The following is a 23,963-nucleotide window of genomic DNA, read 5'->3' on the forward strand; positions in this document are numbered from 1 at the left end:
CCTTGGCCCTCTCAGGGCTCTGGGCCAACAGCACGTGCCCAGGGGTTTCCGGGGGCTGCTTCAGGGTCCAGAGCAGCAGGTTAGACCTGGGTGGGGGGCAAGGGTGGCCAGGGAGCTGGGACCAGCATCTGCTCAGGCTTCGGCTGGTGTGTGCGAAGACGTTTTTTGAGACAAAATAGCCCAGGCTGACCTCAAACTCATTCTGCAGTTGACGGTGGCTTTGAACCTCTGATCCCTTGGTCTACCTCCTGAGTGCAGGAATTGCAGGCACAGCAACCACGGCCTGCTCAGGCAGCACTGGTGATGGACACCGGTGCCTCCAGCGTTAAGACGCTCGGCTCTCCACCCTCGGAGCCTCGTCCTAGACCGAGGGGTCGGTCTTGCCTTGACTTGTCTGCCTCAGCCCCTGAGAGGCCAGGTCCCCAGGGGTGGCCATGGTCCAAGCGTCCAGACTTAGCTCCAGCTCTGAGCTCCGATCTGGCGCTCCCGCTGTGGGCCCTGCGCCCCGGCCTCTCCCGCAGCTCCGGAGGCTCCTTTTTGTCACGGTGCCATAGCCGAAGCCCCGACGCCCCACGGAAGAGGGAACGAGGTAGGCTTTTAGTGGGCAAGCGTGGAGTCTTAGGTTACGGTGCCCAGATGGAACACAACGATCGCAGTGACGGGGGGGGGGGGGTATGTGGCTCACGTGTCCACGTCACAGCTCGCCACTGAGGAAGCCGGGAGGACGGGAACTCAGGGCAGGAACCTGGGGCGGGGTTTGTCGGAGGCCACAGAGGGTGCTGCTCCCCGTGGCTCGCTCACAGCTTCCTTAGAGACCCCAGGACCTCCAGCCCGGGGATGGCACCCCCACACCGGCTGGGCCTCCCATCAGTCACCACTTGAGAAAATGCCTTATAGTGGCTCTTACAGAGGCATTTTCTCAGCTGGGGATCCCTCCTTCCAGATGAGCGCCGTGTGTGTCACGCTGACAGAACCCTAGCCAGGACACGGAGGGCCACGGCTCAGCCAGGAGGGAGGGCCACGGCTCAGCCAGGGGTGGGGGCCACGGCTCAGCCAGGAGGGAGGGCCACGGCTCAGCCAGGACACGGAGGGCCACGGCTCAGCCAGGGGCGGGGGCCACGGCTCAGCCAGGAGGGAGGGCCACGGCTCAGCCAGGAGGGAGGGCCACGGCTCAGCCAGGAGGGAGGGCCACGGCTCAGCCAGGGGTGGGGGCCACGGCTCAGCCAGGGATGGGGGCCACGGCTCAGCCAGGAGGGAGGGCCACGGCTCAGCCAGGAGGGAGGGCCACGGCTCAGCCAGGGATGGGGGCCACGGCTCAGCCAGGAGGGAGGGCCACGGCTCAGCCAGGGGTGGGGGCCACGGCTCAGCCAGGAGGGAGGGCCACGGCTCAGCCAGGGGTGGGGGCCACGGCTCAGCCAGGAGGGAGGGCCACGGCTCAGCCAGGAGGGAGGGCCACGGCTCAGCCAGGACACGAAGGGCCACAGCTCAGCCAGGGGTGTGCGCACCCAGCACTGAGGAAGTCCTGGGTTTCACGCCTCCCACAACAGAAAGCAGGTTCCCTGGCATGTGCTTGCGACCCCAGCACTTGGGAGGTGGGGACATTCGAGGTTGCTGGCTGCTGGGCAGGTTTACGGGAAACCCTGACTCGGACAAGACAAACAGAAGCTGGGAGATGGCTCTATTGGCAGGCCCTTGCTGCCCAAGTGTGAGGAATTTGCCGCATGACGTCTGTGTAAAAAGTGACTGGAAACCCAGCACTGGCGGGCGAGGACAGCAGGTTCTCAGAGCTCGTTAGCCCCGGGCTGGAGAGACCCTGTCTCAAAAGTAAACATGAACGACAGCCAAGAAATAACAGCGTCTGTGGTCAAACAAGCCAACAATCGAGGCAGAGACTGGGCAGCACGGTTCCCATCTCACAGCCCTGTGGCGGCTCGTGACTGTTCCTAACTTTTCCCAACCCCAGCCACGGGAGACGACGCTTTCTTCAGGCCTCCTCGGGCACCACGCAAACACATGGTGCACATACGTGCATGCAAACGCTCATACATGTAAAATAAAAATAAAACCAAAAACCAAAGTGGACAGCACGGAGAAACGACGGTGGAGGTTGGTCTCTGGCCGCCAGAGCATGCACACACATGCACACACACACTCACCTGCACACACATCCACAAGAACACACCGACATGCACACGCCAACATGCACACACTAATGTGCACACATACTAACATAAACACACCAGCGTGCATCGACCTAGAACCCCCCAGTGAGGGGCTGGGTGTGGCTCCTCAATAAAGCACTTCCTTACACACAGGAGGCCCTGGATTCAGTTCTCATCATTCACATAGTAACAACACCAACAGCAACACGGTAAGAGAAGGCTGAGGTCTCCCGCCCAGAGCGAGCCGGACGGTGGAGACAGTCCCCGGCCTCTCCTGCAGGCCTCTGCCCAGGCCGCCCTCCCATCCGCACCAGGGACCCTGGGCCGACCAGGGGCAGTTCGCGGCAGTGCCTGCCCCGGTGCACGCCGGGAGCTCCCCAGCACGGGAGCGCCTCCGCGCAGCTGCTGCCCACAGCTGCTCTTCCTTTTCACCTCCACGCTGAGGGCTCGGGTTGCCGCCCCAGGGGCCAGGAGGCGGCGAAGGCGGCTGTTGTCCGTACTTCCGGCTTATGTCATGAGGGGGGGAGGGGGGAAGCTGCTGCCAGGGCCCAGGGGGCGCCGCACCGACGGGGCGCGCGCGAGGGACCTCCCGGCGCGGGTCCCCAGGGGCGCCTCTGTGACAACGCCCCACGCCCGCCGCGGGGGCCAGACCCTGCGACGGCGGCCACGGCGGAGCCAGTGTGTGACTGGCAGGCGACGGACTTTCCGGGCCTCGGTTTCCCGCGTGTGGAGAGGCGGTTCCCGCGTGGAGAGGGAGAGGCGGTTCCCGCGTGTGGAGAGGGAGAGGCGGTTCCCGCGTGTGGAGAGGGAGAGGCGGTTCCCGCGTGTGGAGAGGGAGAGGCGGTTCCATGTGTGGAGAGGGAGAGGCGGTTCCCGCGTGTGGAGAGGGAGAGGCGGTTCCCGCGTGTGGAGAGGGAGAGGCGGTTCCCGTGTGGAGAGGGAGGCGGTTCCCGCGTGTGGAGAGGGAGAGGCGGTTCCCGCGTGTGGAGAGGCGGTTCCCGCGTGTGGAGAGGGAGAGGCGGTTCCCGCGTGTGGAGAGGGAGAGGCGGTTCCCGTGTGTGGAGAGGCGGTTCCCGCGTGGAGAGGGAGAGGCGGTTCCCGCGTGTGGAGAGGGAGAGGCGGTTCCCGCGTGTGGAGAGGGAGAGGCGGTTCCCGCGTGTGGAGAGGGAGAGGCGGTTCCCGTGTGGAGAGGGAGGCGGTTCCCGCGTGTGGAGAGGGAGAGGCGGTTCCCGTGTGTGGAGAGGCGGTTCCCGCGTGTGGAGAGGGAGAGGCGGTTCCCGCGTGTGGAGAGGGAGAGGCGGTTCCCGCGTGTGGAGAGGGAGAGGCGGTTCCCGTGTGTGGAGAGGCGGTTCCCGCGTGTGGAGAGGGAGAGGCGGTTCCCGTGTGTGGAGAGGGAGAGGCGGTTCCCGCGTGTGGAGAGGGAGAGGCGGTTCCCGTGTGTGGAGAGGGAGAGGCGGTTCCCGCGTGTGGAGAGGGAGAGGCGGTTCCCGTGTGTGGAGAGGCGGTTCCCGCGTGTGGAGAGGCGGTTCCCGTGTGGAGAGGGAGAGGCGGTTCCCGCGTGTGGAGAGGGAGAGGCGGTTCCCGTGTGGAGAGGGAGGCGGTTCCCGCGTGTGGAGAGGGAGAGGCGGTTCCCGTGTGTGGAGAGGCGGTTCCCGCGTGTGGAGAGGGAGAGGCGGTTCCCGCGTGTGGAGAGGGAGAGGCGGTTCCCGCGTGTGGAGAGGGAGAGGCGGTTCCCGCGTGTGGAGAGGGAGAGGCGGTTCCCGCGTGTGGAGAGGCGGTTCCCGCGTGTGGAGAGGGAGAGGCGGTTCCCGCGTGTGGAGAGGCGGTTCCATGTGTGGAGAGGGAGAGGCGGTTCCCGTGTGTGGAGAGGGAGAGGCGGTTCCCGAGTGTGGAGAGGCGGTTCCCGTGTGTGGAGAGGCGGTTCCATGTGTGGAGAGGGAGAGGCGGTTCCCGAGTGTGGAGAGGCGGTGCTCTCCAGCCGCGTCTCCTTCAAAGCATGGCTCTTGTTGGCATCATGGTTCCGTGGCTAAGGATGCTTGGGGAAGGACATGAGTTCCATCGTGGCTAAGGACGCTTGGGGAAGGACATGAATTCCATCTTGTCTTGACCTCCACCCACACGCAGGCCATCATGTGTGCAGGCGTGTGCACACTGCACACAATCCACCTCGTGTAACAGAGCTGAAAGCGTGCCGGCTCTCCATCTCCTTTTGAGGCGCAGGCTCACAGGTCCTTGATCCCCAGGTCCCAGGAGGACACCCAAACTGGGCCGGGGCCTGTGTTCCCGGTGAGGCTGGGGCACAGGATCAGGAGCTGGAGAGGGCGGCTCACGCCCTCACCCCGTGCCCGCTCAGGGCTGTGCTCCCGGGAACTTCACCGGGGCCTTCCACGGGGCAGCAAACCCGGAGCAAGCTTCAGCGAGCAGGGCTGAGCCTCCCCTCCCCCCGGCTGTTTACAGCAAGAATTGTGGACACGGTGGCGCGGAAGGTCACGCTTGTCCATGATCCTCCACTCCCGCAGCTGAAGGGAGGTGAGCCCCGGTTAGTACGAAGACCGGAGGGGAGCTGGGGGCCTGACCTCCGCCTCTCCCCCGCTGGGTCCGAGCCTGAGGGTGAGGGGGGTTTCTAGGGCCACAGGAGCGTCCACACCGCATGCCCGGGCCCCTGGGAGAGGTGGACAGGATCCGGTCAGAGCCTTGGCGGGGAGGGCAGCCTGTGTGCTTCCGTGTGCTCCCATGTGTTCCTGTGTGCTTCCGTGTTCTCCTGTGTGCTCCCATGTGCTTTGTGCTTCTTCAGTGTGCTTCCGTGTGCTCCCATGTGTTCCTGTGTGCTCCTGTGTTCTCCCATGTGCTTCTTCAGTGTGCTTCCATATGCTCCCATGTGTTCCTGTGTACTCCCGTGTTCTTCTGTGTGCTCCCATGTGCTCCCGTGTGATTTCTTGTGCTTCTTCCGTGTGCTCCTGTGTGCTCGCATGTGCAGCCTGCTCTCTGCTCACTGTGGCTGCAGCAGGCGGGTCGGGAAGGACCTCCATGCTGCTGGGCCTGCAGGCTCCTGGGGTCCCCTCAGATCCGAGAAGGGCACTGTGGGCAGACAGGTCCGGAGAGGCCCGCCTCTGCTGTGCCCTGGGAGGAGGGTGCCGGCCGCCAGCGGGCTCTGGAGTGCGGCTGCACGGAGGCTGAGCTGGTGAGCAGCCTGCAGGCCGAGGCTGATGTCCGGGGACCGATGGCCTGCGCTTGTAATGCCGCACTGGGGTGGCTGAGACTGGAGGGTTCCTGGCACTCACCAGCCAACCAACCAAACCAGCCCAATAGGTGAGTCCAGGTTCACTGGGAGACCCCATCTTCAAGGAGCTGACGGCCTCCTCCGCCACTCGGGTCATTTGCTGCACTCTTCCTAGCTGCCTGGGAAAGCGCCAGATGGATTTCCAGAGTGGTTGTACCAGTTTCCACTCCCACCAGAGGAGGGGGCTTCCCCATTCTCCACAACCTCTCCAGCACGTGTTGTCACCTGAGTTTTTGATCTTGGCCATTCTGATGGGTGTGAGGTGAAATCTTAGGGTCGTTTTGATTTGCATTTCCCTGATGGCTAAGGACGTTGAGCATTTCTTTAAGTGTTTCTCTGCCATTCTGTATTTCTCTACTGAGAATTCTCTTTTTAGCTCTGTTCCCCATTTTTTAATTGGATTACTTGATTTGTTGCTGTTTAACTTCTTGAGTTCTTTATATATACTGGATATTGTCCCTCTGTCAGATAGAGGGTTGGTGAAGATCCTTTCCCAGTCTGTAGCCTATCACCGAGGGCCTCTGAAAGACTCTGCTCTGCAGGCCCAAGGACCATGCATGGAGATAACCTAGATCCCTGCTCAGATGTAGCCCGTGGCAACTCGGTCTCCAAGTGGGCTCTCTAGTAAGGGGAACAGGGACTATCTGTGACATGAACTGATTGGCCTGCTCTTTGATCACCTCCCCCTGAGGGGGGAGCAGCCCTACCAGGCCACAGAAGAGGACAATGCAGCCAGTCCTAATGAGACCTGATAGACTAGGATCAGAGGAAAGGGGAGGAGGACCTCCCTTATCAGTGGACTGGGGGAGGGGCATAGGGAGGAGAAGAGGGAGGGAAGGTGGGATTGGGAGGGAATGAGGGAGGGGCTACAGGGGGGATACAAAGTGAACAAATTGAAATAAATAATAAATGAATAAAAGTTAAGAAAGATCACTTGCTGCTCTGATGACCTGAGTTTTGGTTCCTGGCCCCAAGCCAGTGGCCCTCAAGCCCCTGTAACTACAGCTCTTCTGGCCTCTGTGGGCACTGCACAGGTGAGCAAGAGTTCACACCCAGACATGCATGCATGCATGCATGCACACACACACACACATACATGTACACACATACATACACACATACGTACATACATATGTGCATGCATACACACATACATGCATATGTACACACATACACACATAATTAGAAATAATTAAATGTTAAAAGCTAAGGTGGAGAGCCGTGAGGAAGGACATGTCACCCTCCACTGCCCACCGCATACATGTGCACACACATACAAACACAGACTCAAACAGCGCTGCTCTTTCAGCTGCTGCCTTCCAGGTAGACCCTGGCTGAGCCCCACTCGAGAGGAGAGCAGAGAAGCCTGTGTGGAGCGACCAGCCGCAGCGCCGACCCGTCACCTGGAGCCCAGGGGGGCAGCCACAGCCCAGGCCCCGTCACCCGGAGCCCAGCAGTGCCTTCCCTGTCACCCGGAGCCCAGGGCGGCAGCCATGGCACCGGCTACAATATCACTGCCGACCCGGTGAGGGTGAAAATGCACCTCAGCACCTCCGTGTGGCTGGAACTTGTGTTTTCTTTTCACATGTCTGTAATCTCACCACTGAGGAGGCTAAGCTGGGAAGATCATAATTGTGAAGTTAGGCTACATAGTAAAATCCTATCTAAGGAAGGAAGGGAGGAAGAAAGAAAGAGAAGAAAAAGAAAAACAAGAAAAAAAAGAACCGTGCAACTAAACGGAGCTCAGTGTTTTTGTTTTGTTTTGCTTTTTGGCTCGTTTTTTTGAGACAGGGTTTCTCTGTGTAGCCCTGGCTGTCCAGGCCAGCCAGAGTTACACAAAGAGCTTGTGTGCACACAACATAAAAGGGAAATTCATTAAAAGTAAAATCCAAACCAAGATTCTTGCCCGCTATAGACATCACGAACCCAGTGAAGAGACAGGCTAGGAAATGGGAGGGTATACCTACAAGTCGGTGTCAGATCCCGTCTTACGGCTCAACAGAAAAGGAGACAATGCAATTTGTGCTGTTGTTTTTCGAGACAGGGTCTCTCTGTATGGCCCTGGCTGTCCTGGACTCGCTCTGTTGACCAGGCTGTCCTCGAACTCAGACAGGAGGACGACGGCTGTTGTGGGAGCCTCAGTCAGATCACACAGCTGCTTGCTTCACACAGTTCCTCACAGAAATCTTGTGTGTGTGCGTGTGTGTGTGTGCGTGCGTGTGTGCATGCATGTGTGTTAATGTCTGTGTGTGTGGGCCCAGGGAGTGCTGCTTCAGGACCTGGCACTCCCGGGCTTGGGGGAGCCGGATGCGCCCATCCTCAGAGGCGCTGCCAGCAGGTGCACGCTGCCTGCACTCGGCCACACGCCACACTGAGGGCAGTGTGACCTCCTGCTGCGGAGAGGGGGGGCGGCGTGACAAACCGTCTCCGCAGCCAGGGAGGCGGAGGTGTGGGGGTCCGGGCTCTGCTGCCACGTGGCTGGGAGGCACCGTGCAGCCGTGTTCGGGAGTGGGAACTGGAGAGCCGGCTCCGTGGTCAGAGCACTGGCTGCTCCTCCATCTGCAGCTCCAGTTCCAGGGCGCCCGACGCCGCCTGGCCTCTGTAGGTACCGAGAAGGCAGCGTGGAGACAGGCATCAGGCAAAGCACCCCCTCACAGGAAAGAAAATAAAAATCCTCTAAAAGGCTGAGGAAGAAAAGAAAACTCAGAATAGAAAAGAGCTGGTAAGTCTCAGGAAGTTCCTAAAGCCGACAAGATCCACACGGCCTCTCTCCAGCCGCGGCTCCTCTGAGTCAGCAGATGGACAGCAGAACAGTCACCCAGACCTCTAAACTAAAGCTCACGAGTTTGCATTCTGGGGGCAAACAAGCTGGGGAAAAGGAGATCCCTGGAGGAGGCCTCCCAGCACCAGCGTACCCCACCTTCGTGGAGGGAAGCGACTTCCTCCTGCCCAGCGGCCGAGGGCAGCCGCCTGTGCTGGTCTGTGGCCGTGGTTCCTGCCGAGCACCGCGTCCCCTGCGGGTGTGTCCACCCCACAGCCCCGTTCACAGTCAGCGCCCTGCGCCTTTCCCAGCCGCCCCGGCCACCCGTCTGGTTACACGCAGGTCCTCTGAAGTCTCCAAGACAGGAGTGACCTCAGGCACTGACCCTGTGGGAAAGGGGGGCTCCTAAGGAGAACCCCAAGGGTCAACTCTGGCCTCCACGCACGTGTGCATATGTGGTCACTCATGCTGCACACATACACACACAAACTAGCATGCAAAATAACTGAAAATTAAGCAAATCGGGCTGGTGAATTGGATGAGAAATTATCAGTCATTCAGGTGGAGCACTCAGGAGGCTCGGACAGGACTGCAGGTCAGAGGTCAGCCTGGATCAACTAGGTTGGCATGTACTTTGCCATCTTTAAGCCTCGTGTCCATAGACATGACCAACATTCCTCCCCCCCCCTGCCGTGAAACTGTCTCACATTTAAAAGGATAAGGCAGTTTTTGGAGCAGTGTGACATTATATCTCTTTACATAAACCCCAAAATGTTGTGAATCCAACCTTTAGACCAGTAAGAACATAATATCTATTATTAAGAAAAAAGAATTTACATGGGAACCTTGAGGAAAATTTTGTCATTTTGAATCTTAGACTATCTCTCTGTAAGTGGCTAAACAGCAGGAGTTGCCATCCTGGCTTTTATTATGTAAATAAGCTTGATCCTGAACTCAGAGATCTGCCTGTTTCTTTTTAATTTGTCTTGGCAATAAAAGTATGTGCCTTCACCATCTTGTTCATGTGCCTTCACCAACTTTTTTTTTTCCCCTTCAAATCAGTATCATTGTAAATAAAAGCCTTTAAGGAAAATTTTAAGTTTGGGGTCACTTGTGCCAATTTACACTGTAACAAACAAAGCCCAGTTGGTTATTTTAGTTGATGTTTCAGTGAATTGGTGGACCCTTACCAGAAAGAGCTGACAAGTATCTTGCAGGCAGAGAGCTTTGAACTTTAGCCGTTATTAATCTAATTATTAGGAAGAGTGCCCTTTTTCTTGTCTGTAACTTAGTATTCCAATCCTTGGGTTTTTTTTCTCCATTTTCTCCTTCAACTTTCTTGGAGAAAGCATGGAGAAGAACCATCACCATTAAACATATTGTAACCAGATCCATGACTATGACAGCCAAAATGAAGCCAAAGGGATTAAACACCCTCTGCCATGGCAATTTTTATTTTAGATGCAGTTTAGGCCAAACTCTGTCTAGAGGTCTGACTGCCTCCAGTTCCTTTCTTTCCTGCCATGGCTGCTGAGCTGAGTCACAGCTCAAGTTCTTGTACCCCCAGTCTTGTTATGGAAGTCTCAGGTCTGCCCACGGGAGGCTGTCTTTTGCTCCTGGGCCGGTTTAAGAGTCTCTCTTAAAGAAGCAGTAATTGACCTGGGAGTTTTTAGGTTTTAAGTTTGGGTTTTATCACTGGGAGCTTATTCTCCCCTCCAAATTATGATAAAGTATGATTTAAAGGGTGTGGATAGCTAGATTAGTTGGGGCCATTTGTTGTAGATGATGACTAATATTTATTATGGATTATCTTTTAGTAAAGCTGCTGTTAATCCTAAACAGCTGTGTAACCAAATCACCACACAGAATTTGGGTTTATTTAGTTAACCTAGAACACAATGCTGGGCAATAGTTACTCCCTCCTAAACCTCCAAGCCCACATAGTTTCCTAACACTTAGATTTCCCACATTGTACTTGCCTTTAGTGAAATATTATGTCCAGTCCATCTCCATGTTGTTCCAAGATCTCTCCTCTAGCTCTGCTCTCCCAGCTCTCCTCTTGCCCTTTCTCCTCCCACTCATTTCCTGCCCTCTGGCTGCTCCCATTGCTCAACATTGTGGCTAGTTGCTTTATTTTGGCCTGTTTACACAAAGTTGAGACAAGTGATGCTTAGAATAAGTATCACGATGCAATATCGGATTGAATCCAGAGGAGGGGGAGAAATCAGCATTTGAATGAACAAGGGTAAGGTGTGTACATTCCAAAAGAACATTGTACCAACAACAGGGTTTCTCTGTGTGGTCCTGGCTGTCCTGGACTCACTCTGTAGAGCAGCTGGCCTTGAACTCACAGAGAGCTTCCTGCCTCTGCATCCCGAGCACGGACAGTGGCTGTTCCAGCCTTTGGAGCAGCCTGTCTCCACCTTCCCTAGAGCTGAGGCTGCCTGTGCACCACCAGGGCCCCATTTCACACAGGAGCCAGACCCCAGGCCACAGGGTCTCTCTCTGCCACTCCATTGGCGTTGGGAGTGTCCTCCTCCTCTTCCTCCTCCTGCTTCCCCCTCCTCCTCCTCCTCCTCCTCCTGCTTCCCCTCCCTCCTCCTCCTCCTGCTTCCCCTTCCTCCTTCTGTCTCCTCCTCCTCCTTCTCTTCTTGCCCCCTCCTCCACCCCCTGCTCCCTCAGGCCCAGGCCCCTCTGCCCCTCAGCCTGGGAGTGGGGTGTGGCTTCCTCCTCCCCCAGCCGGCCTGCCCCTTCTCCAGGACCAGGCCCCGGTCCTGATGCCACCCTGATGCCCAGGGGGCAATTGTGAACTGGAAATCTCCAGTGTGGAATCCAAGTCGGGAACAGCCCACAGTGACAGCCTCGCGCCTCCGCCCTGGTCTCAGAGCCTGGGGCCTCCTCCTCCCCCGACCATTAGGCCATGACGGTGGCCTCACAGACATCCCCCTCCTCCGGGATCAACAGCAGATGTTTACACGCATGTCGACTTGTGGCTAATGGGGAACACCTGTGAGGCTTGCAGACAGGCATCCCAGGAACGCAGCGGGCTGCTCCCGCTGAGATAGGGAGGGGACGGCAGGGTGGGGGACCCAGCTCCAGCCCCGCTCTGCCCGGGGCCAGGGCCTGCCCGCCCCACTCCAACCTCGATGAGGCCATCTTGCAAACCTCAGCATGGAGCGGGGACACTGGGCCACGGGTCCAGGGAGTGTGACACGGTTCTTAACCTGTGGACTGTGACCTCCTGGGGTCCAGCAGCCCCTTCACGGGCAGGGGGGGCAAGATCCTCAGAAAACTCTAGCATCTCATGGTGATTCACAAGAGAAACAGGAAGCTAAGAGGCACATCTTGGGATTGGGGACCACACCTCGGAGAGCCTGGTTACAGGTGGCCACTGTGGCAGGCTGACAGCTGCTCACGGAGGAGACACCCAGCCTAGACCCCTGTCCTTCACACGCGCAGACAGGTGGACACACCACACGCGCACGCACGGGCACACACACGGAAACAGTCACTGTGAAATGCAGGGGACCCACTGGAGTGCCTGGGAATCACCACCGGAGCCAAGGCCTCTCCACACCCTTCGCAATGTGACCCTGTGATTCTTCCCAGAGGACCTACCTCGGCGGGTGAGCACGGGTTGGAGCACAGGTGAACAGACACTGCCCTGAGCACCCACCGCACAGGGAGAAGATGCGGCCAGCCCGGGCCTCAGGCTTCGGGGAGAGGGAGACCCCGCCACGCAGCGGGACCCTGGCCACGTCCTCCGCCATGTCAGACAGCCCTGGCAGCCGTGCTATGTGACTGGGTTAGAGTGCGCCCTGGGCTGCAGGGACGGTGGGCCACACAGCGGGGCTCAGGTTCCAGGAGCCAGGTGGGGAACGGGGTCCCGGCCAGCTGGCCCCTCCAACTGGTGGGCTCTCCAGTGTGAGAGCCCGTCCATCCATGAAGTGGACAGGGACTGAGAAAGACAGCGGGGCCGACCTCCTCACTGCACCATTCGTGCTTACACACGCACACATGCACACACATGAACACACACATGCGGGCGCGCACACACACCCAACATGCATGCAAAAATAACTGTGTTCTTGGCTGGGCTTACCGGTGTATAATTTTACTCCCAGCGTGACCGAGATGGGGATGGTGAGTTTCAGAAAAATCCTTGTCTGTGTCACAGTTCAGCACAGAGAAGTTGCTCAGTGTGTGCAAAGCTCTGGGTTCGGTCCCAGCACCCTAACCACATCCCCAGAGATCACGCTGATTTGTTTTGTATTGTGTGAGGCCACACGTGGCACAGCCTGTGGAACTCAGCGAACAAACAACCTGAGCGTTTTTCCTTCTACCATGCGGGCTCAGGGGCCAAACTCAGGCCGCCAGGCTTGGTGGCCGTCACCTTTAGTCACTAAGCCATCTTGGTGGCCCAAATACATGGGCTGATACAGATAGGCCAGTGTCCATCTGTAGAGCACCAAAGACAAAGTCTGACAAACGAGCAAAAGGAAAAGAAAGTTGTCTGCGAAGACATCTGAGAAAAGCAGCTACAGAGGCCGGAAGGTAACGGCAAAGTGTCCCCGAAGGACAGGGGACACCATGGACCACACATGTGCTTTTACTCTGTTCTTAGTTTTATTTGCTTTATTTCTGTGCATCAGTGTGTTGCCTGCATGTATGTGTGTGTGCTGTGGGCACACATGTGTGCAGAGGTCAGAGGAGCTGCAGAGCCCCTGGCTCACAGCGAGCTGCGTGCCGTCTCGCAGGGCTCCGGGTGAGCCGGCTCTCCAGCCCCGACCTCCAGCTCTATACCCAGCTAAGCCATCATGCAAGAGTAATGACAATAATTTGGAGAAACTGAGTCTGAAAGGAGCTGAATTTTTACATGTATTCAAGAAATGCAAATTTTAAAATGAGTTACAACCTCCCGTCAGTGAGTTTACAAGACTTAGCAAGTCTGGGCCCAGCGAAGGCTCGGCAGGTAAGATGTCTGCTGCCTGAGGACCTGAGTTCAGGCCCCGTGACCCACAGTGGCGAGAGGAGGAAACAGACCCTCCCCCCCAACACTGACCCAAATGTGAGGCCTGACATGTGCTCCCAAAGATGTGCAAATGCACACACATACTCACGCACACGCACTCACTGAATAAATAAAATTTAACCTGAAATATCAGGAAGCCTGACAACCCCGATTGCTGGCCGGCCGCGGGGCCGTAGAGACCCTCTCCAGTGGAGGTCGGAGCACCGAGGCTGGGGAGGAGCCTGAGGACCAGCGTTCCGGGAGGGGCCGAGCCCACTCCCTGGCCAGCCAGGGTAGCCAATCAGTGAGCACCAGGCTCAGCCGGGAACCTCGTCCCAAAAGTTACAGTGAAGAGTGATCAAAAAATGATGCCTCGAATCAACCATGGTTTCTGCATGCACACACGTGTGCACACACCCACACATGCACACATGCACATACATGTATACACACATTGCACAAACATAAACATACAAAAATTAAGAATAAAACAGGAGCCGGGCAGGTGTGGTGCACGCTCCAAGTGTGAGGCCAGCCTGGTCTACAGAGCGAGTCCAGGATGGCCAGGGCCACACAGGGCCACCCTGTCTCAACAAACAAACAAAAACCCCCAAAGTCATTCCCTGCAATCACACTCACAATGGTGAGGAAACGGGTCGCCTTTCAGGAAGCCGCAGTGGAAGTCAGGTGAGCTGCAGTGACCCCACCTTGAACACGTGAAGTAGTAAAACTCAGCTGGGGGAGAGGGACCCCCTGAGCAGGAACCTCACAAAAGCTTATGCGGAAGAGCGCTGTGCACACAGACTTCAGCAGGACTCTAACATCTTTTCTAGACTCCCAGACTTCTCAGGCCAGCCTTGGACTCCCTACGAGGGCAAGGATGACCTTGAACTCCTGACCCTTCCCCACCCCCTCCATGCTTCCTGAGATTACAGGTGTGCAGCTCTGTGCTTGGCTCAATTATACACTTTTATGTGTGACACAGAAGTACAAAGTTTGCTACAAATTAGTGTTTTGTTTAGGGAAAAGAAGAGGAAAGAGGCCAGCAAGGTGGCTCAGCCAGTGAAGGAGCTTGTGACAAGTGCTGCGACCTACATATTCAAAGGACACACACACGCAGAGAGAAAGAAGGAGAGGAGGCTAGAGCGATGTCTCAGTGGTTAGAGCGCTTGTGACTCTTGCAGAGGACCTGGGCTCCTTTCCCAGGACCTAGGTGGCAGCTCAGGGTCTGTAATTCCAGTTTCAGGGGATCTGCTGCCCTCTTCAGGCCTGTGTGGGACTGCATGAAGCCCACAGGCAGAACACGCACCCACCTAAAACAAGACAGGGTCTCTCTGTGTAGCCCTGGCTGTCCTAGAACTACTCTGTAGACTAGGGTGGTCTTGAACTCACAGAGATCCTCCTGCCTCTGCCTCCTGAGTGCTGGGATAAAAGATGTGCACCCCAATGCCTGGCTAATATTTTTAAATAAAATTAAAAAGTATGCAGGAAACAGTTAATTATACAGCCCTGTCTACAAATCAAGACTCTGTCTTGGAAAAAAAAAAAAAAAAACACTGCCCTGGATTTTTTCAAAATAAAAGTCAGGGAAAGACCGAGGCAAATACACATAAGGCGGACAGCTCTTCAGCCTCGGGCTGGTATATGAATGTTTTATGGGTGTCTCATGTGCTTCTCAGCTAAGAAAGATTTCCTACAGAAGGTTTAAGAATTAAGAGTTTACTGTTACCATCAGGATGTCGGCGGCTGAGCCTGCCGTGCCCTGCCTGGTGGCCTCGGAAGGGCGCATTCCACGGCTCTCCTCTTGGCTATTTTTGGCACAGATGTCAGATCCTGCCACGTTTTCCTGAAACCTCGATGAAGTGACACAGGGATTAAGTTTAAAGACGGAAATTGACAAAGATAACGAAGTTCAACATGGAAACAGCAGAGGAAAGGAAATGGCTGCTGACCATGCCCCGTCCAGGAGGGGAAAGTGGCTGCATATGACCACCAGAGGGGCAACCCCCAGAGGTCAGGCAGCTTTGAGTGCTTTGAGGGCAGCCTGGTCTGCAGAGTGAAACAAGGGGAGGAGGAAGGAGAGAGGGAGAGGGAGGGAGAGGGAGAAGGAGGGAAAGGGAGGAACATGGAAATGGAGAGAGATGGAGATGGAGATGGAGAGGAAGATGGAGGAGGAGATGCAGGAAGATGGAGGGAGACGAAGGGAGATGGAGGGAGATGGCGGAGAACGAGAGAGAGAGACAGAGAGAATGACCCTGATGTGCTGAGTTCAATCCTCAGGACCCAATCCAATGGTGGAACATTGTCCTCTGACCCCCCACACACACACACAATGCAAAAAAATAAAAATAATTTGCTACTCTTACTAGTAGAAAAAGGATGAGAAAGAATGAAGGGGAGGGAGAAAAGAGAGAGAATGAGAAAGAAAGGGGAGGGGAGGGGAGGAGAAGTGAGTTGGGGCTGGCTGGGCAGCAGGAAGGGCTGAAGAATCTGGACCTGCGCAGCCTGTCCTGAGCGACATGAGGCTTGCACACGGGCGTGAAAGGAGAAAGCATGGAGTGCAGCCTGGGCTCCTGCAGGAGGGTATCTCTGGGCACCATCCTCTCCAAGGGCAGAAAACCGGATCCTCTGCAGGGGGTGTGCGTGCGTGCGTGTGTGAACTGCTCACTGCTGCCAGCCGCGGTGCCACTGGAGAGCACAGGACCAGGGCATGAGGTGTGAGCGGACTCCTGGGTCAGTGCCACCTTTATCTCGGCTCCGCTTCCAGGCCCAGTGGCCAGACACCCCAGGTGCGGTCACACTTTCTCTCTGAGGAACCTGATCGTGTGTGTCGGGGGTCACCAGCAGCTTGTTACCCTCAGGCACAGTCATTGCACACTCGATGCACTCAGCCCCACACAGCCTGAACTTCCCACACACACAGACAGGCGTGTGGACGCACAGACAGACACACTGACACACACACACACACACGGCCGTGCCGACACAGACAGACACGCCGACACACAAAGACAGGCGTGTGGACACACAAACAGACACACTGACACACAGCCGTGCCGACACACACAGACAGACAGGTGTGTGGACACACAGACAGGCGTGTGGACGCACACACACACACACAGCTGTGCTGACGCACAGACAGGCACGCTGACACACACACACACACACAGCCGTGCAGACAGGCATGCTGACACACACAGACAGGGCTCCTCACTTAGAGGGAGCTTACTTCTCAGTAAGTCCATCAGGCTGAAAATACCGTCAAGTCAAAGGCTTCAGCCGGTGCATGAGGCAATACTCCAGGTGGAGGCAGCACACACCTGTGATCCCAGCACTCGGGGAGGCAGAGGCAGCGGGATCTCTGTGAGTTCGAGGCCAGCCTGGTCCACAGAGGGAGTCCAGGACAGCCAGGGCTACACAGAGAGACCCTGTCTCAAAACCAAACAACAAAAAGACGTTAAACATGGCCGAGGGTAGCAAAGCACTCCTGGGAGGGTGAGGCTGGTGGAGCGTGCTTAGGTCGTGAGCTCAACCCTTGGCATTTGGGCACGGGCATGGGCGCGGGCTCGGTGGGGTGTCCCAGTAACAAACAAGGCGGAAAGGACAAGAGGAGGAGTCGGTTCAGGCAGCTCGGACCAGCATGGAAGGGGAAACTCCAGCGCTGTGGAGAAAATGCTGAACAGAGCGGGGCGGCGGAAAAGGCAGAGTGAGGAGGAGGTTCGGACGTTCCCAGCCCGCACCGGGGACACGGGCCATGTTTGGTTAAGAACATTTGGGGGGGAGGGTTTCTGTGAAAACGGAAACCAAGAGCCAAATGCGGTCGCTAGGACGCAGAGCCGAGACTCCCTAGAAAAGACCCTGGGGCACTTCAGCTGAGGTCTGCGCAAAAGTAACTTTATTCTCCTGCTTCAGTTGTCTCGGAGGCTCTCTGCCTCCTTGTGCTGACCTAGGCCTGGTCCTGGAAGCTTCCGGCCTCTGGACGGTCTAACCCAGGCCTACACCGTGTTCAGCCTCTGAGACTCACTGCTGACTGAGCTCACCCTCTCTTGTCCTTTCTGAGCTCCGGGCTGGCTGGCTCAACTCAGCAGTTCTGGCTCGCACACCTCTCCCGGCTAACTGATTCAGTCTGGCTTCTCTCTCTCGGACTCTGAGTTGCTCTGCTCGGCCTCAAACCAACGCCAGCAACGGGCTCTAAGCTCCTGGCTCCTTCAGTCTTCTTCTGAGTTCTCTCTCTGCAATCTGTCTCTCTATTAACAGTCCCAGTAAAACTGCCTCCTCTCTCTCTATTGCTTAAGTAGCTTCTCTTCCTTCTCTTTTCTCATGAGGGTTGGGCGTATCCTATTTTGTCAGATCTTTCTCTGATTCATCACTGTTTCTGTCACTCATCAGACATCACTTTCAAACATGGCTACTTCCTTCTACAAACTGTCTTTGCCTTCACTGTCTGGGGTTAAAGGTGTGCGCCACTTTGCCTGGACCTAAGCTCTTCTCTACCAGAAACTTGCTCTGTACCAGGCTGGCCTTGAACTCAGATCTCTTGCCTCGGTCTCCTGGATCCAAGGCGTGTTCGTATTCCAGCTGGATCACAGGGGCCTAGAAGATCTTTGGATGTGACCTCTTGTCAGAACAGCCATGCCTGAGCGTTTGAGCCATGCTTCCGGGTTGACTCTCAGAGCATACGGACCCTTGGTGACTTAAACCGAACAGTGGGACAGTCGGCGGAGGGAGGCTGTCCACATCTTAGGTGTACCTTGATTCCCTAGAAGGCGCTCGATGGACGTGACCTCAGAAACAAGATTTCAGGAACCAGGATCACGTGGCTTCATGATGGACCACACCCACCCGGGCGTGAGACTCCAGCCGGGCAGTTCAGGTCCTTCTGTCGTTCGGCCACGTGCACCACTGAGGGAAGCAGGCCCTTGCTGCTGGCCTCCAGGCTTCCTGGCCTCAGAGCTGATGCTCACACAAGCTATTTTAAATCTTGTTTGTTTTCGGGTTGTTTAAAGTGTGCTGTGTGTGCAGATGCCTGCGGGGGCCCGAAGAGGGCTCCAGAGCCCTTGGAGATGGAGTTCCAGGCAGTCGAGAGCCACAGCGACGCGGGAAGCAAACCCCGGTCCTCTGTGAGAGCCACGGCGCTCACCCGCCCGCCGCCTCTCTAGTCCACCGCCTCTCCAGCCCCCCCCACCCCGCTACGCTTATCTCTGTTTGTTTGCTGTGTTTGGAGGGAGACAGGGAAGACAGAGAGTGTGCCAGGACGCAAAGGTGCAGGCAGAGGACAGCTTGTGTGTGGTTTCTTCCAGATGAGGAAACTGAGGCAGACTGTAGCAAGCTTGCCCAGCGGGTGTGGGCGCACTCCTAACCCAGCACACTCTGCAAGCTGAGAGCCAGGTCACGGCCACTGCTACAGGCTTCACCTTCCTGTGTGAGTCCCGGAAAACAGGAAGTCCTGGCAGAGCGCTTGCCTGGCACCTGTGAGGCCCTGAGTGCGAGTCCAAGCACTGTCATAAGTAATAAACTAAATAGGTTCGTAGATAGATGATAGAGATAGATAGATAGATGACAGATAGATAGATGACAGGTAGATAGATAGATGACAGGTAGGCAGATGACAGATAGATTAGATAGATGATAGATAGATGACAGATGACAGGTAGGCAGATGGATGATGGATGCTAGCTGAAATGGAAGTGGAGCTGATAAACACCTGCCAGGCGAACACAGAGACCTGGGCTCAGTCCCCCCCGCCCACATGGAGGCCTCAGCGTGGTGCAGGCGGCGATCCCAGTGCTGAGGCGGCGGCAGCCGGGTCCTTGGGGCTTGCTGGTCAACCAGCCTAACAGACCCCAGGTCTATGAGACCTTTCCTCCAAAACCAGGTGGCTCTTGAGAAACGCCATCGGAGGCTCACCTGTGCCTTCCATCCCACGCAGGCACCACACAAGTCACACGCGCACACACACACACACATCAGCAAAAACAAGCAAAGAGAAAGGTTTTAAAGAAAGAAAGGAAACCGCGTATGGCTGGGGCTGGAGAGATGTTTGGTCCTCAGAGCACCAGCTGCTCCTCCAGAGGCCCAGGGTCAATCTCAGCACCACACGGCTGCTCACAGCCGTCTACAGCTCCAGCCCAGGGATTGGATGCTGTCTTCTGGCCTCCGGATGCGGTGTGCGGCGGCACGCAGGCATATACTCAGGCAAACACGCTCGTACACGAGGGATCTCACACATGGACACCCAGAACTGCAGACACAGGCACAAGGCTTTAGGGTCCGTTACGGCCCGATGCTCTGACAGGGAAACGGCTAATCCGGTGCCTACCAGCAGGCGTGGCTGTACGCCGCCCCCCACCCAGGGCAGAGAGGCGGGAGCACCCGAAACCCAAGCTCGCACTGTCAGGCCAGCCCAGGCCACGCGGGATCCTTCCTCAGAAAAACAAACCTACAAATAGGCTGAGCGGCCTGACCCCACCCTGACCCCACCCCACCCTGACCCCCCTTGACTCCCCCTGATCTCCCTGAGCCCCCTGACCCCCACCCCACCCTGACCCCACCCTGAACCCCGTTGACCCCCGACCCCCCACCCCACCCTGACCCCCCTTGACTCCCCCTGACCTCCCTGACTCCCACCCCAACCTGACCCCACCCTGACCCCCACCCCACCCTGACCCCCACCCTACCCTGACCCCACCCTGACCTCCCTTGACCCCCCTGACCTCCCTGAACCCCGACCCCCACTGGGCGTGACTCACTTCTTCCTCCTCCTAGAGGCCCCACAATCCCCAGAACAGCGCACCTGCTGGGAACTGTTAGAGCATGTCCGCCTGTGGGGGACGTTCCATCATCAAGCCACAGTGCACGACCCAAATGGTGGGTTCTGACGACTCGGGACAGTGCCACCTGTGACCAACGCTGCCTCCGAGCCTCAGTTTCCACATCCCTAAGTGACAGCATGTAAAGCAGGCCCCTCCCGGCTGTAGCATGTGTGAGGGGCATGACCAGCCAGAGGCACAGCAGTGGCAGGACGTGAGTTGTTTTATCGTCATTTTTTTGTACGTGTGTGTGCGTGCGTGTGTGAGTGTGTGGGTGGGTGCGTGTGTCCTGTGAGTGCTCAAAGAGGCCAGAAGACGCAGACATCCCTGAGTTACAGGCCCTAAGAGCCGCCGGCTGTGGGCGCCGGGACTCGGACCTCATGGAGGAATGGCAGCCCCGCTCGCACACTGCTGCCCTGCCCCCGCAGAAATCAGGCTCAGGTCAGCAAAGGTCTTTGGGGCAGGGCTGTGGCTCTGCACAGCGCTGGCTGCCCGAGTGAGGGCCACGCTGGCTCCCCGGCCCTGTGCAGAAGCTCCGTACGGTGACGTGGGCCTGACCCCGTCACGACCCCATCACCGCTGGGGAGACAGGGGCCGCTGGGGGTGCCAGCAGCTGAGGTAATGGGTCAACCAGCTTCAGGCCCAGTGAGACCCCCGCTCAGAACAAGGTGGATGCCTCACAGCGACCCCTGGCTTACACACACACACACACACACACACACACATACACACACACCCACTCGCGCCTCATCTAGATTCTGGATGTGGGAGGAATCACTTATGTTTGCCTCTAGACCCTGGCTGATCTGCTCAGCACGGTTTTGCCCATCCATACTTGAAAAAAAAAGACGACATGGCTTCATTCTCTGCGGCTCAATAAACTCCTCGTATACACGCCTGTGCGCATCCATCTCCACGGGTGGACGTCCAGGCCCCCTCCGTGGCGTGTAGGCTGCTTCCGGACAGTCTGCTTTGCCTCACAGCTGACGGCTCCATTGTCTCCCGGCTACATTGTCTCAGGTGACGGCTCCACTGTCTCACGGCTACATTGTCTCAGGTGACGGCTCCACTGTCTCACGGCTACATTGTCTCAGGTGAGAGCTACACTGTCTCACGGCTACATTGTCTCAGGTGACGGCTCCACTGTCTCACGGCTACATTGTCTCAGGTGACGGCTCCACTGTCTCACGGCTATACTGTCTCAGGTGACGGCTCCACTGTCTCACGGCTACACTGTCTCAGGTGACGGCTCCACTGTCTCACGGCTACACTGTCTCAGGTGACGGCTCCACTGTCTCACGGCTACACTGTCTCAGGTGACGCTCCACTGTCTCACGGCTACATTGTCTCAGGTGACGCTCCACTGTCTCACGGCTACATTGTCTCAGGTGACGGCTCCACTGTCTCACGGCTACATTGTCTCAGGTGACGGCTCCACTGTCTCACGGCTACATTGTCTCAGGTGACGCTCCACTGTCTCACGGCTACATTGTTTCACAGGTGACGGCTACACTGTCTCACAGGTGATGGCTACACTGTCTCAGGTGACGGCTACACTGTGTCCCCCCCACACTGTCTCCCAGGTGGCCGTCTGGGCTACTTGCAGAACAGCGCCTACATTGTTTCAGTTAGTAGCAACTGTGTCAAGCCTCCAAAGCTCCGAGGACCGCAGAGGAGGCTCAGAAAGAAAGCGAAGGTGGCAGAGCGAGTCCGGGCTCTGGAGGGCTTGGCTGGTGAGTCCTCTGACTCTCAGTCAGGGCGGACTCCGTGGCGGAGGGAGGGCTCAAAGGCTCGGTCCTCCTGATTTGCAGGGGGATGGCTGCTGGGAGCAGAGGCGGTTTCTCTGGCTGCTGGGAGCAGAGGCGGTTTCTCCGCCGGTGAGTGGTCGGGCTCCTGGAAACAGCCCTGCCAGGCCCGAGGAAGCTAGAACCCAAACAAGCCAGCAGATAACACAGAAGGCGCGGGACAGCAGGATGGCGGGGCGGGGGTGCTCGCAGGCCCTGGCCAGGCCAAGGCAACCCGAGGCAAACCTCAGACTCCGGGAGAGCCCCTGCCTCCAAGGAGGTGGCGGGCGGCGGAGCGTCTGCTCTTCCCGAGCCCAACTGCCGGCCCCGCGGCGGCTCACCACCGTCCAAAGGCCCTGCGATGCCCCTCCGTGGAGCATGAAGCCAGCTCACACGCTCAAACATTACAGAGAGAGCACGGGCTGCTCTGCAGAGGCCCTAGGTTCGGCTCCCAGCACCCCCGCGCCCGCTCACAGTCACCCAGGTCCAGGGATCTGCTGCCCGTTTATGGCCTCTGTGGGCACCAAGCTGCACAGACAACCGAGCAACAAGCCGGCGCGTGTGAAATGAGCCTAAAGGAAAGGGAAAGCAGGTGGAGAGGGAGGGAGGGAGGGCGGCGCAGTGTGCACGCTGCCGCCTGCCGACCCCACACTTGCTCTCAGGCACACGCCGCCCACACATATGTTCACGCGGACATGTGTATGTTCAACTAACTAAACACTGTGCATTTAAGCGTGTGTGTGGACATTCTACTTCATCTTAAGAAGACGTTTCCAGCGTTTATGCAAAACCTCAAATCTCTGTGCGAGGAGTTTAAAGATTGGCAAGTCCCACGGTGCATAACCAGCATCGACAGGAGGCTGTCGGCCCGCGTGGTGAACACCCTGGAGTCAATGACGGTCCCACAGAAGCACACACGTGTGCGCCCGCGCACACACACACAGATATGCACACACACACACACACACACACACACCTTAGGTTCTGTCATTGTTGCCATCTTTTGGCTTTGTCAAGGGGAGACCGAGCCACTTTGGGAGACGTCTAAAAGTCTGTGAGCACAAGCACAGGATTTCCGTGTGTAAGACGGACGCGCTCATCACAACTAAAACGTCAGCAGCTCAGTGGGAGGGCGGGAGAGTCCCAGCCTCGACACTGGGGGCTGGTGTGCACGGGGAGCCGGAAGCGGAGGCAGCCTGCTGGATCAGGGAGCCCCAACGGCTCCAGCATGGATCCCCGACTTTCACACAGCACGCCCACGTGTACTCACCTCTACATGCACAAAAGAAATCATGCATCTGTACACACACAGACACACAGTGTGTGTACACACAGATAGATAAGATTATACCCCGGGGGCCCCAGAGCCAGGCTGCACCAGGCCCCGCGGACCGGGAAGGCCTTTGCACGCCCACCGTCCACCCTCTGGCACGGAGGGAGGCTGGCACACCTGGCGCCGGTGTCAGCCCATCTGGACGGGGTCCCACCTTCTCTGCGCGCAGACAGCGGGAGAGCGGCCCGAGCATGCCGGGCCCGAGCGGAGCCCGCGTCTCCCGGGCCAGCTCGCCAGGCCTCCCGCCTGTCCCCAGCTCGCCAGGCTTCCCGGCCTGTCCCCAGCTCGCCAGGCCTCCCGCCTGTCCCCAGCTCGCCAGGCCTCCTGCCTGTCCCCAGGGAACAGGGACCCAGCGAGGACCCGGAGCGCGGCCGCTCCCACGGGGTGTGGGGTGGGCACAGGACGCGGAGCCCGAGCCTCCCCTCCCTGCGGCCCTACTCACCCTGGTCGCATTCGCGCCCCGTGAACCCAGGACAGCACCTCCACTCCAGCGCCGTCACCGTGCGGTAGGACAGCCGGTAGGTCGGCCGGATGAGGGTCCTGTAACTGACAGGACCGAGGTCAGTGCGCCCGCCCGCCCGCTGTGCCCGCCCGCTGCACCCGCCCGCCTGCTGCCCACGAGCCGTGGCGCACACAGAGAGACGCGGGCGGCTTTCGGGGCCGCTGCTCTCCCTCGGCTGCTCGTGCCAGCACCTTTGCCTGCCGAGCCGCCGCCGGCCCCACCAGTAGCTGAGGTTCGGCAACAGCCAGCGGGCACCGCGACAGGGCTCATCTGTGTAGAGCAAACCAGGAGCGCGGGCCACCACCGCGCCAAGCTCGC

At 57.8% G+C, this 23,963-nt stretch overlaps 1 protein-coding gene across 1 annotated transcript in view; it reads right to left on the bottom strand.

Moving 5' to 3' along the window:
* The window catches only part of Col26a1 (collagen type XXVI alpha 1 chain), a 51,542-nt gene that overhangs the window by 23,604 nt on the left and 3,975 nt on the right, over positions 1–23,963 (bottom strand). The window contains exon 3 of the mRNA XM_060368569.1: positions 23,586–23,683. Within this exon, the coding sequence (XP_060224552.1) occupies positions 23,586–23,683 (98 nt within the window). The remainder of the gene's footprint in view (positions 1–23,585; positions 23,684–23,963) is intronic.

Source organism: Meriones unguiculatus, chromosome 15, assembly GCF_030254825.1.
Source record: "Meriones unguiculatus strain TT.TT164.6M chromosome 15, Bangor_MerUng_6.1, whole genome shotgun sequence".
Taxonomy (NCBI): Eukaryota; Metazoa; Chordata; class Mammalia; order Rodentia; family Muridae; genus Meriones; species Meriones unguiculatus.